This window comes from Anolis sagrei, chromosome Y (assembly GCF_037176765.1).
Source record: "Anolis sagrei isolate rAnoSag1 chromosome Y, rAnoSag1.mat, whole genome shotgun sequence".
Taxonomy (NCBI): domain Eukaryota; kingdom Metazoa; phylum Chordata; class Lepidosauria; order Squamata; family Dactyloidae; genus Anolis; species Anolis sagrei.
Genome location: NC_090035.1, coordinates 2,739,531 through 2,753,850, shown reverse-complemented (window position 1 = coordinate 2,753,850; position 14,320 = coordinate 2,739,531). Strand labels below are relative to the sequence as shown.

General features: G+C 44.7%; 2 protein-coding genes across 3 annotated transcripts in view; both read left to right on the top strand.

The window, feature by feature from the left end:
* LOC132780031 (cAMP-dependent protein kinase type I-beta regulatory subunit) overlaps nucleotides 1-14,320 on the top strand; it is a 218,707-nt gene that overhangs the window by 21,544 nt on the left and 182,843 nt on the right. The window lies entirely within an intron of this gene.
* Nucleotides 692-13,473, top strand: LOC137095085 (uncharacterized). Its single transcript, XM_067461309.1, has 3 exons — nucleotides 692-1,346; nucleotides 11,129-11,190; nucleotides 13,269-13,473. Exons 1-3 carry the CDS (start codon nucleotides 723-725, stop codon nucleotides 13,471-13,473), a joined length of 891 nt encoding a protein of 296 aa, XP_067317410.1. The 5' UTR covers nucleotides 692-722.

The window sequence follows — 14,320 nt, the reverse complement described above, 5'->3', positions numbered from 1 at the left end:
ACCTGGACATTTGGGAGTTGGTTGCAGGGATTTATAGTTCACCTATAATCAAAAAGCATTCTGAACTCCACCAATGATGGAATTGGACCAAACTGAGCACACAGAACTCCCATGACCAACAGAAGATACTGAAAGTGATGGCTGTTGGCCTTGAGTTTTGGTGTTGTAGTCTTTGGCGACCCATCTGAAACCCCCTCATGACCCCCAAAGAGGTCCCGACTCCCAGGTTGAGAAACACTGTAGTAGGAGGAGAACTGTGCTTTTTTCTTGAGGGGAGAAGGTTCAGGGGCCAACTTGACCAGGAAAGATGGAGGACCTTCATTGGTTGCCAAGTTGAGGATCTATCTCTCTTTATGTTCGGGCCCTTCTACACTGCCATATAATCCAGATTATCAAAGCAGATATTCCATATAATCCAGGTTATCAAACATTATATTCCTTTGGATTGGATTATTTGAGTCTACACTGCCATACGATCCATTTCAGAGCAGATAATCTGGATTTTATGTGGCCGTGTCGAAGGGGTCTTCGTTGCTAACAAGGGAAATATGGCGTAGTAGGGAAGGCAAAGACCAACGCCCACCACCACCATCTCCACCACCAAACAACATCTCATTCCCAGACATATGTTTTGAGACTTCTTTCTCTTTCCTTTTGCAAATGTGATTGCCTCAATGGAAATGTCAAGTCCTGAGAAGCCAAGATCAGCATGAACCAGGAGGATGTCAAGAGCAGACTCGGCGCCATTGAAGGAAACACCAGGCAGGGATGGAGAGAGGAACGCGGAGAGTTCTGTGGAAGTGAGAGGAGAATCAAGTGGCAGCCCGGGAAGGGCGCTGACCGCTTCCATGCAGATCAAGGGACCTTCCAGTGGTGCGGAAGAGGCGCCCGTGAGCTCCATCCAGGTCCATGGGGCAGCGGGCAAGAGAGTGACGGGTTCCCTGCATCTCAAGGGAGGGAACAACCCCTTGATGGGTTCCGTGCAGATCAACGGACCTTCAAGGGATGGCGAGCAGGCGGCCGTGAGCTCCTTGCAGGTCCAAGGGAGCCCGGGCGGCTGTCCAGGGAAGAGCATGACCGGTTGCATGCAGCTCCAAGGGGGCAACAATCCCTTGGTGGGTTCTCTGCAGATCAGAGGACCTTCAAGTGACGGCGAGGAGGTGGCCTTGGCTTCCATGCAGGTCCAAGGGACAGCAGGGAAGAGAATCACCGGTTGCATGAGTCTCACCAGCGGGAAGACCTTGACGGGCTCCATGGAGGTCAAGGGACCTCATTGGGAAGAGACCGCCATGGTGGATTGTGCGCAGGTCACAGGAGCACCAAGTGACCAGGGCTCAAAGAAAGAGGTGAGTCCTTGTTGGGGGGAGTAAAGCAGCGGTAGTGGCGCAATGATACAGATGTGGTTGATAGATATCAAGAGTTATTTTTGGTATGCAAAACCCTATTCAGAAATGCCATACTAATACACTTATTATCAGTACTTGTGCTACAAAACAGGAGCTTTTTTGTTGAGTTCCAGGGCCGGAGAAGCAGATGGTGGAAACATTTAATCAACTACCAAACTCACAAATTTTGTATTTTGTCTGTTTGGTTGCTTTCTTCTGTTAGAAATGTAATATAATTGACTGGTTGCCCTGACACGACAAATAAATATCAGTACTTACTTACTTAGGCGATCCCTAGTAGTCCGAGGATGATAGTTCTCCAAGTGTAGTGTCCTGGCGGTGGGTCCGTAGGTGACTGTGGAGCCCTATTCTTGATCTTCTCCCACAGTGAGGGCATTGGTTTCCAGGTGGAATGTAGTCTCGGTCAGGGTTGGCTTGACGCGCCTTCTTCTTGGCATGTTTCTCTCTTTCGCCCTCCAATTCTACAGCACTGCTGGTCACAGCTGGCCTCCAGCTGGAGCGCTCAAGGGCCAGGGCTTCCCATTTCTAATCAGTATGGTAGTAGAGGAGAGTGAGGAGAAACGGAAGATTTATTTTTCCCCTTGAGATGCCTTGCTTCCAGTATTGAAGCTGTGCCTAGAGCTGAGAAATGAAAGGAGTGTCTTATAGGAAGATCAAGCGGTGGAAAGGGGTCAGGGCCCATTCTGTGCACTTGTTTCTAAGTACCTACCCCATTGGCTTTATGGCCAAACTGGCAAGTACATTGGAACCTTAACTGAAGAGTATCCCAACTTAAGAATGTTTTGAGTTAAGAGCTGTCCCTCGGTTGTGGCTTCACTTTGACATACGAGCAGCGCTTTGAGTTAAGAGCAAGTGGAAGAGTTAGTGGGAGAGTACGTAAGGGCTTTAGGGCTTCAAGGGAGCAGCCTCCGAGCCTTGTGCTCTTGTCTGCTTTGGGAGATGATTGGTGTCCACTTTCCTCTTGTCTGCTTTGAGGAATTTTGGATCAGTGGATTATGTGTGGTTTTTATTCCCAGTATGTTTGGCTTCATGAAGAGAGAGGGAGAGAATGAGAGCAAGAAAGGGAGGGAGGCTGGAAGGAGGAGGAAGAAGAAAAGGAGGCTAAGTTGCTAAATACCTACCCCATTGGCTTGATGGCCAAACTGGCAAGTACACTGGAACCTTAACTGAAGAGTATCCCAACTTTGACATACAACCAGCGCGTTGAGTTAAGAGTAAGTGGAAGAGGCAGAGCTAGTGTGAGAATACATAAGACCTTTAGGGCTTCAAGGGAGCAGCCTCCGAGCCTCGTGCTCTTGTCCGCTTTGAGAGATGATTGCTGTCCACTTTCCTCTTGTCTGCTTTGAGGAATTTTGGGTCCATGGGTTATGTGTGGTTTTTATTCCTGGTATGTTTGGCTTCATGAAGAGAGAGAGAGAGAGAATGAGAGCAAGAAAGGGAGGGAGGCTGGAAGAAGGAGGAAGAAGAAAAGGAGGCTAAGATGCTAAGTACCTACCCCATTGGCTTTATGGCCAAACTGGCAAGTACATTGAAACCTTAACTGAAGAGTACCCCAACTTAAGAATGTTTTGAGTTAAGAGTGTCACTCGGCTGTGGTTTCACTTTGACATACGAGCAACACTTTGAGTTAAGAGCAAGTGGAAGAGGGAGAGCTAGTGTGAGAGTACGTAAAGGCTTTAGGGCTTCAAGTGAGCAGCCTCCAAGCCTCGTGCTCTTGTCTGTTTTGAGAGATGATTGGTGTCCACTTCTCTCTTGTCTGCTTTGAGGAACTTTGGGTCAGTGGATTATGTGTGGCTTTTATTCCTGGTATGTTTGGCTTCATGAAGAGAAAGGGAGAGAATGAGAGCAAGAAAGGGAGGAAGGCTGGAAGGAGAAGGAAGAATAAAAGGAGGCTAAGTTGCTAAGTACCTACTCCATTGGCTTTATGGCCAAACTGGCAAGTACATTGGAACCTCTTCACTTCACTTCACTTCACTTCACTTCATTTCTTAATTAGTCACTCTCCACCAAGGTGCTCCGAGCGACTTACAATTTAAAATAGCATTTACACAATATAAAAACATTCAACATAAAAACATACAACAGTGACTATTTGGCAAACCTTAACTGAAGAGTATCCCAGCTTAAGAGTGTTTTGAGTTAAGAGCTGTCACTTGGCTGTGGTTTCACTTCAACATACAAGCAGTGCTTTGAGTTAAGAGCAACTGGTAGAGGAAGAGCTAGTGTGAGAGTAAGTTAGGGCTTTAGGGCTTCAAGGGAGCAGCCTCCAAGCCTCGTGCTCTTGTCTGTTTTGAGAGATGATTGGTGTCCACTTCTCTCTTGTCTGCTTTGATGAACTTTGGGTCAGTGGATTATGTGTGGCTTTTATTCCTGGTATGTTTGGCTTCATGAAGAGAGAGGGAGAGAATGAGAGCAAGAAAGGGAGGAAGGCTGGAAGGAGAAGGAAGAATAAAAGGAGGCTAAGTTGCTAAGTACCTACTCCATTGGCTTTATGGCCAAACTGGCAAGTACATTGGAACCTCTTCACTTCACTTCACTTCACTTCACTTCACTTCACTTCATTTCTTAATTAGTCACTCTCCACCAAGGTGCTCCGAGCGACTTACAATTTAAAATAGCATTTACACAATATAAAAACATTCAACATAAAAACATACAACAGTGACTATTTGGCAAACCTTAACTGAAGAGTATCCCAACATAAGAGTGTTTTGAGCCAAGAGCCGTCACTTGGCTGTGGTTTCACTTTGACATATGAGCAGTGCTTTGAGTTAAGAGCAAGTAGAAGAGGGAGAGCTAGTGTGAGAGTACGTAAGGGCTTTAGGGCTTCAAGGGAGCAGCCTCCAAGCCTCGTGCTCTTGTCTGCTTTGAGAGATGATTGGTGTCCACTTTCCTCTTGTCTGCTTTGAGGCTTACTTTAAGCCTGACCAAATAGCCATGAGATCATGCCGAACGCACCTGGGCTTCAAGATCTTCTCACGGATTCTCTCAGAATGTCTAATTAGTCTATGTTTCACTCCCTCCATTCTCAAACCTAATCTGGCTTCTTGGGAAAACTCCCCATTGGCCAAAGGCCATTCCCCAAGAGAACTGGTTTTACTTTCCCTAGTTGCTTGGGAATGATCACAGGAATGCAAAACCTTATTGTCAACTGCCTGCAATTCTCTCCTAGCACTTCTCACTTTGAAACCCATCAAATCTCTCATCCTCCGACATGTCAGAAAAATCCTCAGCCGCTTGCTGAGTCACAACAGTCCCTTTAAATAAGCCAGGAAGGAAGTCTCTCAACTCTAGTTTGCTGTTTTGTCCAAACTGGGAAACATAGTTCGTTACCATTGTAAGACAAGGCAGGGTAATAAAATGGAACTTGGCTTGCCATAGATGGAGGCGAAACGTCAGGAGAGAATGCCTCTAGACCATGGCCATATAGCCCGAAAAAACCTACAACAACCCAGTGATTCCGGCCATGAAAGCCTTCGACAATACAATGAGCATGATTGCTTTTTAGTAGGTAGATGTAAATATTATTTCAAGACCATTTCCTTTTGGAGGATTGATTGCGCCTGATGAAAAGAAAGGAGCGGAATTATTGATTTAGAACTTGTTTCATGCTTTGATTTTAAGGTGGGGGAAAGAGAAAGCAAATGGAAAGCACTTTGGCAATATATTTAGTAGCTAGCGTTTGCTTTTCAAGTTCTTCCTGGAACATTAAATATAATCCATACCACTACTTTGAGTATTGCATCCCTTTAGTGAGTCACATGCACAATGGTGAGAAAGAAATACAGTTTTGGAAACATAGAAGGACATCCTGCAGCACATTTTGCTCTATTTTCCCCCAATAGTCTCTCATTATAATCCTAGAATCATAGAATCCTAGACCAAGAGGCTAGCTGAGCCTGGGAGTTTTGGCAACACTTACATAGAATCCTAGATTTGGAAGAGACCTCATGGGCCATCCAGTCCAACCCCATTCTCCCAAGAATCAGGACAATCGTATTCAAAGCACCCCCGACAGATGGCCATCCAGCCTCTGTTTAAAAGCTTCCAAAGAAGGAGCCTCCACCACATTCTGGGGCAGAGAGTTCCACTGCTGAACGGCTCTCACAGTCAGGAAGTTCTTCCTCATGTTCAGGTGGAATCTCCTTTCTTGAAGTTTGAAGCCATTGTTCCTTGTCCTAATCTCCAGGGCAGCAGAAAACAAGCTTGCTCCCTCCTCCTCCCTGTGGCTTCCTCTCACATATTTATACACGGCTATCATATCTCCCCTCATCCTTCTCTTCTTCAGGCTAAACATGCCCAGCTCCTTAAGCCGCTCCTCATAGGGCTTGTTCTCCAGACCCTTGATCATTTGAGTTGCCCTCCTCTGGACACTTTCCAGCTTAGAGTCAACATCTTCAATTGTGGGAATGTTGTCATTGGCCAGCTTGATTAGCATTGAATAGCCTTGAAGCTGCAAAGTCAATCAGTGAGGGTATCTGCATAGAATTGTGTTGGAAATGAAGCAAGTGGGGTTAATATACCCGTGGAACAATGCCCAAGGTGGGAGAAAGAACTTTTCTCTGTTGGAGGCAAGTGTAAATGTTGTCATTGGCCAGCTTGATTCACATTGAATGGCCTTGAAGCTGCAAAGTCAATCAGTGAGGGTATCTGCATAGAAGCCTGTTGGAAATGAAGCAAGTGGGGTTCATATACCTGTGGAATGATGCCCAAGGTGGGAGAAAGAACTCTTGTCTGTTGGAGGCAAGTGGGAATGTTGCCACTGGCCACCTTGATTAGCATTGTATGGCCTTGAAGCTGCAAAGTCAATTAGTGAGGGTATCTGCATAGAGTTGTGTTGGAAATGAGGCAAGTGGGGTTTCTATATGTGCCTGTGGAATGATGTCCAAGAAGAGTGACCTTTTCTGCTGTGGACTCATCTTGTTGTGCATCTAATAATAGTAATAATAATAGTAGTAGTAGTAGTAATAATAATAATAATAATAAATTAATTAATAATAATAATAGTAGTAGTAGTAGTAATAAATTGGATTGCAATGGCCCAACATATATTTAATTAAATAATAATAATAATAATAATAATAATAATAATAATAATAATAATAATACAATAGCCAGTGGAGTGACCTTGTTTGCTGGGGACTCATCTTGTTGTGTTTCTAATAATAATAATAATAATAATAATAATAATAATAATAATGGCTGTTGCGTTGGATCCCACGTCAGGCCCTGCGTACTCAGCAGCAGAGTAGCCTAGTGTAAGGGCAGATGCCTTCACTGTATCTGGTTGTGATCCCCAGGTTGTGCCAGTCAGCTTTTGTATGATATTGTTTCTAGCACCCACTTTTTGCTTGATATCCAGGCAGTGCTTCTTGTAGGTCAGAACATGGTCCAGAGTGACTCCCAGGTATGTGGGTGCGCTGCAATGCTCCAGTGGGATTCCTTCCTTCCCAGGTAATAATCCTCAGAGCTCGGGATGCTGGTCTGTTCTTAAGGTGAAAGGCACATGTCTGTGTTTTGGATGGATTAGGGATCAGTTGGTTTTCCCTGTCATAGGCAGTGAGAGCACCTAGAGCTTCGGAAAGCTTCTGTTCAACCATTTCAAAGCTCTCTGCTTGAGCGGTGATGGCACAATCATCAGCATAGATGAAACTCTCTGTCCCTTCTGGCAGTGGTTGGTCATTTGTATGAATGTTAAACATTGATGGGGCAAGCTGGTTTTCCCTGTAATAGGCAGTAAGAGCACCTAGAGCTTCGGAAAGCTTCTGTTCAACCATCTCAAAGCTCTCTGCTTGAGCGGTGATGGCACGATCATCAGCATAGATGAAACTCTCTGTCCCTTCTGGCAGTGGCTGGTCATTTGTGTGAATGTTAAACATTGATGGGGCAAGCTGGTTTTCCCTGTAATAGGCAGTAAGAGCACCTAGAGCTTCAGAGAGCTTCTGTTCTACCATCTGAAAGTTCCCTGCTTGAGCGGTGATGGCACGATCATCAGCATAGATGAAACTCTCTGTCCCTTCTGGCAGTGGCTGGTCATTTGTGTGAATGTTAAACATTGATGGGGCAAGCTGGTTTCCCCTGTAAGAGGCAGTAAGAGCACCTAGAGCTTCGGAGAGCTTCTGTTCTACCATCTCAAAGCTCTCTGCTTGAGTGGTGATGGCACGATCATCAGCATAGATGAAACTCTCTGTCCCTTTTGGCACTGGCTGGTCATTTGTGTGAATGTTAAACATTGATGGGGCAAGCTGGTTTCCCCTGTAAGAGGCAGTAAGAGCACCTAGAGCTTCGGAGAGCTTCTGTTCTACCATCTCAAAGCTCTCTGCTTGAGCGGTGATGGCACGATCATCAGCATAGATGAAACTCTATTATTATTATTATTATTATTATTATTGAATTGAGTTCAGGGGAGCAAAAGGTGTGACCAATGAGAGTGAGCACTGTCAAAAAGGAAGCAGATTGCCACAAAGCAGCGTGGAAGCATGGCATGCGTTTATGAGCAGACGGAGCACTCCACGGAAAAGTCAGGCACAGGAAACGGGAATGGATTAGTATTAAAAAATATTTACGACATAGATTTCCAAGCCAGCCCACATTGACTCAGTGCAAGTGCGCGCCTCGGTGTTTCTAAATGCAGCCGCTCAGGAAACCGGGCATTTCTGGATCGGGATCCTGAGCCAGGAGAGTTTTCGAATGTTGTGTCATTTCTCTTGAGTGGTGGAGCCACAGAAGGAGTTGCTCCACTGATGCATTTGCAGAGGAGGCAGCGCATCCATGTTGGGCAGGAATGATCCAGGTACGCACAGGTTCCCCACATCACTCGGGCCGGACACAGGTGGCTCTAGCTCCTTTCCAACTCTGCAAACCATTGGTCCGTGGTTTCCGAAATATGGTTGATGTTGTTGTTCAGCAAACGTTGACTTCAGTTACCGAGGTACCGTGTTGCTTTGCGGGATTTCTTTCCAAATGTTTTCACAGATACTTTCCACTGTGTGGGTTTGTTTTCAAAACAATAATATTCTGGATTGTCGAAGGCTTTTTTGGCCAGAATCACTGGGCTGGTTGAGAGTTTTCCGGGCTGTATGGACATGTTCCAGAAGCATTCTCTCCTGATGTTTCACCCACATCTCTGGCAGGCATCCTCAAAGCTTGTGAGGATCTCCATAGATGCAGGTTAAACATCAGGAGAGAATGCTTCTGGAACATGGCCAGAGGGAGTCGTTTTGCGCATGTGCTGTAGTGTCTTTTTTGCTTTTTTTGGGCTTTCTGAGCCCCTTCCGCTGTGTTTTTCTGTGTTTCGATGAGTGATGGTCACACTCTGGCCTGAGAGGTGTGTTGTGTCCAAATTTTGTGTCAATTCGTCCAGTGGTTTTTGAGTTATGCTAATCCCACAAAAGAACATTACATTTTGATTTATATAGACTAACCGTCCCCTGCCACACGTTGCTGTGGCCCAGTCTGTGTATATGGGTTTTGTGTGTGTATATATGTGTTTATGTGTGTGTGCATATATTTGTGTATATATGTGTGTTTGTGTATATATATGTGTGGGGGGTGTGTGTATATATTTGTGTGTTTATATGTGTACATGCATATTGTGTATATGTGTGTGCTTGTCTATATGCATATTTGTGTGTATGTATGTGTATATGAATATGTGTGTATGTATGTGTATATGCATGTGTATGTGCATGTGTATCTATGTATATGTGTGCATATATTTGTGTGTATATTTGTGTATTTGTGTGTTTATATGTGTACATGCATTTTGTGTATATGTGTGCGCTTGTCTATATGCATATTTGTGTGTATGTATGTGTATATGAATATGTGTGTATGTATGTGTATATGTATGTGTATGTGCATGTGTATCTATGTATATGTGTGCATATATTTGTGTGTATATTTGTGTATGTGTGTGTTTATATGTGTACATGCATATTGTGTATATGTGTGTGCTTGTCTATATGCATATTTGTGTGTATGTATGTGTATATGAATATGTGTGTATGTATGTGTATATGTATGTGTATGTGCATGTGTATCTATGTATATGTGTGCATATATTTGTGTGCATATTTGTGTATTTGTGTGTTTATATGTGTACATGCATATTGTGTATATGTGTGTGCTTGTCTATATGCATATTTGTGTATATGTATGTGTATATGAATATGTGTGTATGTATGTGTATATGCATGTGTATGTGCATGTGTATCTATGTATATGTGTGCATATATTTGTGTATATATTTGTGTATTTGTGTGTTTATATGTGTACATGCATATTGTGTATATGTGTGTGCTTGTCTATATGCATATTTGTGTGTATGTATGTGTATATGAATATGTGTGTATGTATGTGTATGTGCATGTGTATCTATGTATATGTGTTCATATATTTGTGTATATATTTGTGTATTTGTGTGTTTATATGTGTAAATGCATACTGTGTATATGTGTGTGCTTGTCTATATGCATATTTGTATGTATGTGTATATGAATATGTGTGTATGTATGTGTATATGTGTGTGCATATTATATATATATATATATGTATGTGTGCATGTGTATATGTATGTGTGTTTATGCATATATATACACATGTGTGTGTATGAATGTGTGCATGTGTATATGTGTATGAGTGTATGTGTATATGTATATATGTGTATTTTTGGGGTTTTTAAGTCTGTTCCGCTGGGGTTGTGTGTGTTTAGGGATGATGGACACTCGTTGGCCTGATAGGTGCCTTGTGTCCAAATTTGGTGTCAATTCGTCCAGTGGTTTTGAGTTCTGTTCATCCCACAAATGAACATTACATTTTTATTTAAATAGATTTGTAGGGTGGGCAGATGTGTCCCATGTTGGGGTTTGGAATGAGGTGGAAATGCATATAGAAGCTGCAGAGTTTCCACTCCAGAGAGTTAGTCATGATCGATCGCCTTTTCCAAAGCTCTTGGTGTTGGCAGAAGTGGACTGGAATGGACAACGTTGCCGTGGCTTCAAGGGGCTTCGTTCTCGAGCTTCGGGAATTGTAGGTTTCACAGACTGGAATCGACAAGCAGTCCTCAATTAATGAATAAGATTGGTTCTAGAGCAGGCACAGGCCAACTTGGGCCCTCCAGGTGTTTTGGAAAAGGAACTCCAAAATACCTGGACTTCCACCTGTAGAATTCTCACCTTTCCTGCAGGAAAGGGAGCCCGGTCTCATGAATCCTCTTTTGGGCTTCTTTTCCCTCTCCTTTTCTGAGATAGTCACAGATACTCCATATGTTGTCGAAGGCTTTCATGGCTGGAATCACTGGGTTGTTGTGAGTTTTCTGGGCTGCCTGGCCATGTTCCAGAAGCATTCTCTCCTGACGTTTCGCCTGCATCTATGGCAGGCATCCTCAGAACTTGTGAAGTCTGTTGGAGGTGGCCAATGGCAACATCCACACTTGCCTCCAACAGACAAGAGTTCTGTCTCCCACCCTGGGCATTATTCCACTGTGTGTGTGTGTGTGTGTGTGTATTTGCTCCACTTGCTTCATTTCCAACAGATCTCTATAAAGGTACCCTCACTGATTGACTTTGCAGCTGCAAGGCCATTCAGTGCTAATCAAGGTGGCCAATGGCAACATCCACACTTGCCTCCAACAGACAAGAGTTCTTTCTCCCACCCTGGGCATCACTCCACACGATATATATGCACTCCACTTGCTTCATTTCCAACAGATCTCTATGTAGGTACCCTCACTGATTGACTTTGTAGCTGTAAGGCCATTCAGTGCTAATCAAGGTGGGCAATGGTAACATTCAACCTTGCCTCAAGCAGACAAGAGTTCTTTCTCCCACCCTGGACATTAGTACACTCCCCTTGCCTCATTTCCAACAGATCTCTATGTAGCTACCCTCACTGATTGACTTTGCAGCTGCAAGGTCATTCAGTGCTAATCAAGATGGCCACTTGCTTCAAGCAGACTAAAGTTCTTTCTCCTACCCTGGGCATTATTCCACATGATATATATGCACTCCACTTGCTTCGTTTCCAACAGATCTCTATGCAGGTACCCTCACTGATTGACTTTGCAGCTGCAAGGCCATTCAGTGCTAATCAAGGTGGGCAATGGCAACATTCACACCTGCCTCAAGCAGACAAGAGTTCTTTCTCCCACCCTGGGCATTATTCCACAGGTATATATAGAAATCCCACTTGCCTCATTTTCAACAGACCTCTATGCAGGTACCCTCACTGATTGACTTTGCAGCCACAAGGCCATTCAGTGCTACTCAAGATGGTCAATTGCAACATTTGCACTTGCCTCAAGCAGACAAGAGTTCTTTCTCCCACCCTCGACATCATTCCACAATGTATATATACATTCCCCTTGCCTCATTTCCAACAGATCTCTATGTAGGTACCCTCACTGATTGACTTTGCAGCTGTAAGGCCATTCAGTGCTAATCAAGGTGGGCAATGGCAACATTCCCATTTGCCTCAAACAGACAAGAGTTCTTTCTCCCACCCTGGACATAATTCCATAGATATATATAGAAATCCCACTTGCCTAATTTCCAACAGACCTTTATGCAAATACCCTCACTTATTGACTTTGCAGCTGCAGGGCCATTCAATGATAATCAAGGTGGGCATTGGCAACATTCACACTTGCCTCAAGCAGACAAGTGTTCTTTCTCCCATCCTGGATAACATTCCACAGGTATATATATAGAAACCCCACTTGCCTAATTTCCAACAGATCTCTATGCAGGTACCCTCACTGATTGACTTTGTAGCTGCAAAGCCATTTAGTGCTAATCAAGGTGGGCAATGGCAACATTCACACTTGCCCCAAGCAGACAAGAGTTCTTTCACCCACCTTGGGCATCATTCCACACCTCCCAACAAAGAATTGCCCCAGGCAGGAAGCAGCTAGGCTTTGAAGCTGCAAGGCCATTCAGTGGTAATCAAGCTGGCCAATTGCAACATTCACACTTGCCCCAAGCCGGCAAGAGCTCTTTCTCCCACCCTGGACATTATTCCACAATGTATATATACACTCCCCTTGCCTCATTTCCAACAGATCTCTACGCAGGTACCTTCACTGATTGACTTTGCAGCTGCAAGGCCATTCAATGATAATCAAGATGACCAATTGCAATATTCACACTTGCTTCAAGCAGACAAGAGTTCTTTCTCCCATCCTGGACAACATTCCACAGGTATAAATAGAAACCCCACTTGCCTAATTTCCAACAGACCTCTATGCAGGTACCCTCACTGATTGACTTTGCAGCTGCAAGGTCATTCAGTGCTAATCAAGATGGCCAATTGCAACATTTGCACTTGCCTCAAGCAGACAAGAGTTCTTTCTCCCACCCTGGACATTATTCCACAAGTATATATACAGTCCCCTTGCCTCATTTCCAACAGACCTCTATGTAGGTACCCTCACTGATTGACTTTGCAGCTGTAAGGCCATTCAGTGATAATCAAGGTGGGCAATGGCAACATTAACACTTGCCTCAAGCAGACAAGAGTTCTTTCTTCCACCCTGGACGTAATTCCATAGATATATATAGAAATCCCACTTGCCTGATTTCCAACAGACCTCTATGCAAATACCATCACTGATGGACTTTGCAGCTGCTCCAACAACAAAAGTTCTTTCTCCCACCCTGGACGTTGTTCTCCAGATATATAACCCCCACTTGCCTAGTTTCCAACAGACCTCACAACCTGTGCGGATGCCTGCCATAGATATGGGCAAAACATCAGGAGAGAATGCTTCTGGAACATGGGCAGACAGCCCAGAAGACTCGCAGCGACCCAGTCACTGCTAGATACGGATGCCTTAATAATGTTTTTCTCTTCTTCTTGAAACAGTGATATGCTTTGGAACGGCGCCATGAGGTTAGGAAATATTTTTACGTCCCCAATTTTTACCGCCGATGAGCTCACCATCACTCATATCCGGTGTCAATACAACCAACGGATTGAGATGGTAATTAGCCACATGTCTGCCACGTTATCCGAGATGTTCTCCTCCTCCTCCTCCTCCGCAGACTACTATTTGGGATGCAATGCCTAAATGGTCTTGTCGGTGTGAGACAAGAGCAAACTAGGCTTGGAACGGACTCTGTTCCTGAATCCCGACAAAGCACAGGCCAAGCTCAGAAACTTGGGCTTTCCATTGCAAAACAAGAACATCCTTTTTAAGGAGGAGGTGAACCAAACAAACACCCAGTTTTGTTTGGTTGTCACGATGCCAGGACTCTGCCAGTATTCAGGCGGAGGTGAACCAAACAAACACCCAGTTTTGTTTGGTTGTCACGATGCCAGGGCTCTGCCGGTATCCAGGCGGAGGTGAACCAAACAAACACCCAGTTTTGTTTGGTTGTCACGATGCCAGGACTCTGCCAGTATTCAGGCGGAGGTGAACCAAACAAACACCCAGTTTTGTTTGGTTGTCACGATGCCAGGACTCTGCCAGTATTCAGGCGGAGGTGAACCAAACAAACACCCAGTTTTGTTTGGTTGTCACGATGCCAGGGCTCTGCCGGTATCCAGGCGGAGGTGAACCAAACAAACACCCAGTTTTGTTTGGTTGTCACGATGCCAGGGCTCTGCCGGTATCCAGGCGGAGGTGAACCAAACAAACACCCAGTTTTGTTTGGTTGTCACGATGCCAGGACTCTGCCAGTATTCAGGCGGAGGTGAACCAAACAAACACCCAGTTTTGTTTGGTTGTCACGATGCCAGGGCTCTGCCGGTATCCAGGCGGAGGTGAACCAAACAAACACCCAGTTTTGTTTGGTTGTCACGATGCCAGGGCTCTGCCGGTATCCAGGCGGAGGTGAACCAAACAAACACCCAGTTTTGTTTGGTTGTCACAATGCCAAGGCTCTGCTGGTATTCAGGCGGAGGTGAACCAAACA

What these genes read in the sequence shown, in the direction of transcription:
- LOC137095085 (XM_067461309.1), top strand. Translation starts at nt 723, where the DNA reads ATGTCAAGAGCAGACTCGGCGCCATTGAAGGAAACACCAGGCAGGGAT. An exon ending in ACCAGGGCTCAAAGAAAGAG is followed by an intron (nt 1,347 to 11,128) that starts GTGAGTCCTTGT and finishes ATCTCTATGTAG; the next exon opens with GTACCCTCACTGATTGACTT. An exon ending in GCTAATCAAGGTGGGCAATG is followed by an intron (nt 11,191 to 13,268) that starts GTAACATTCAAC and finishes TTCTTGAAACAG; the next exon opens with TGATATGCTTTGGAACGGCG.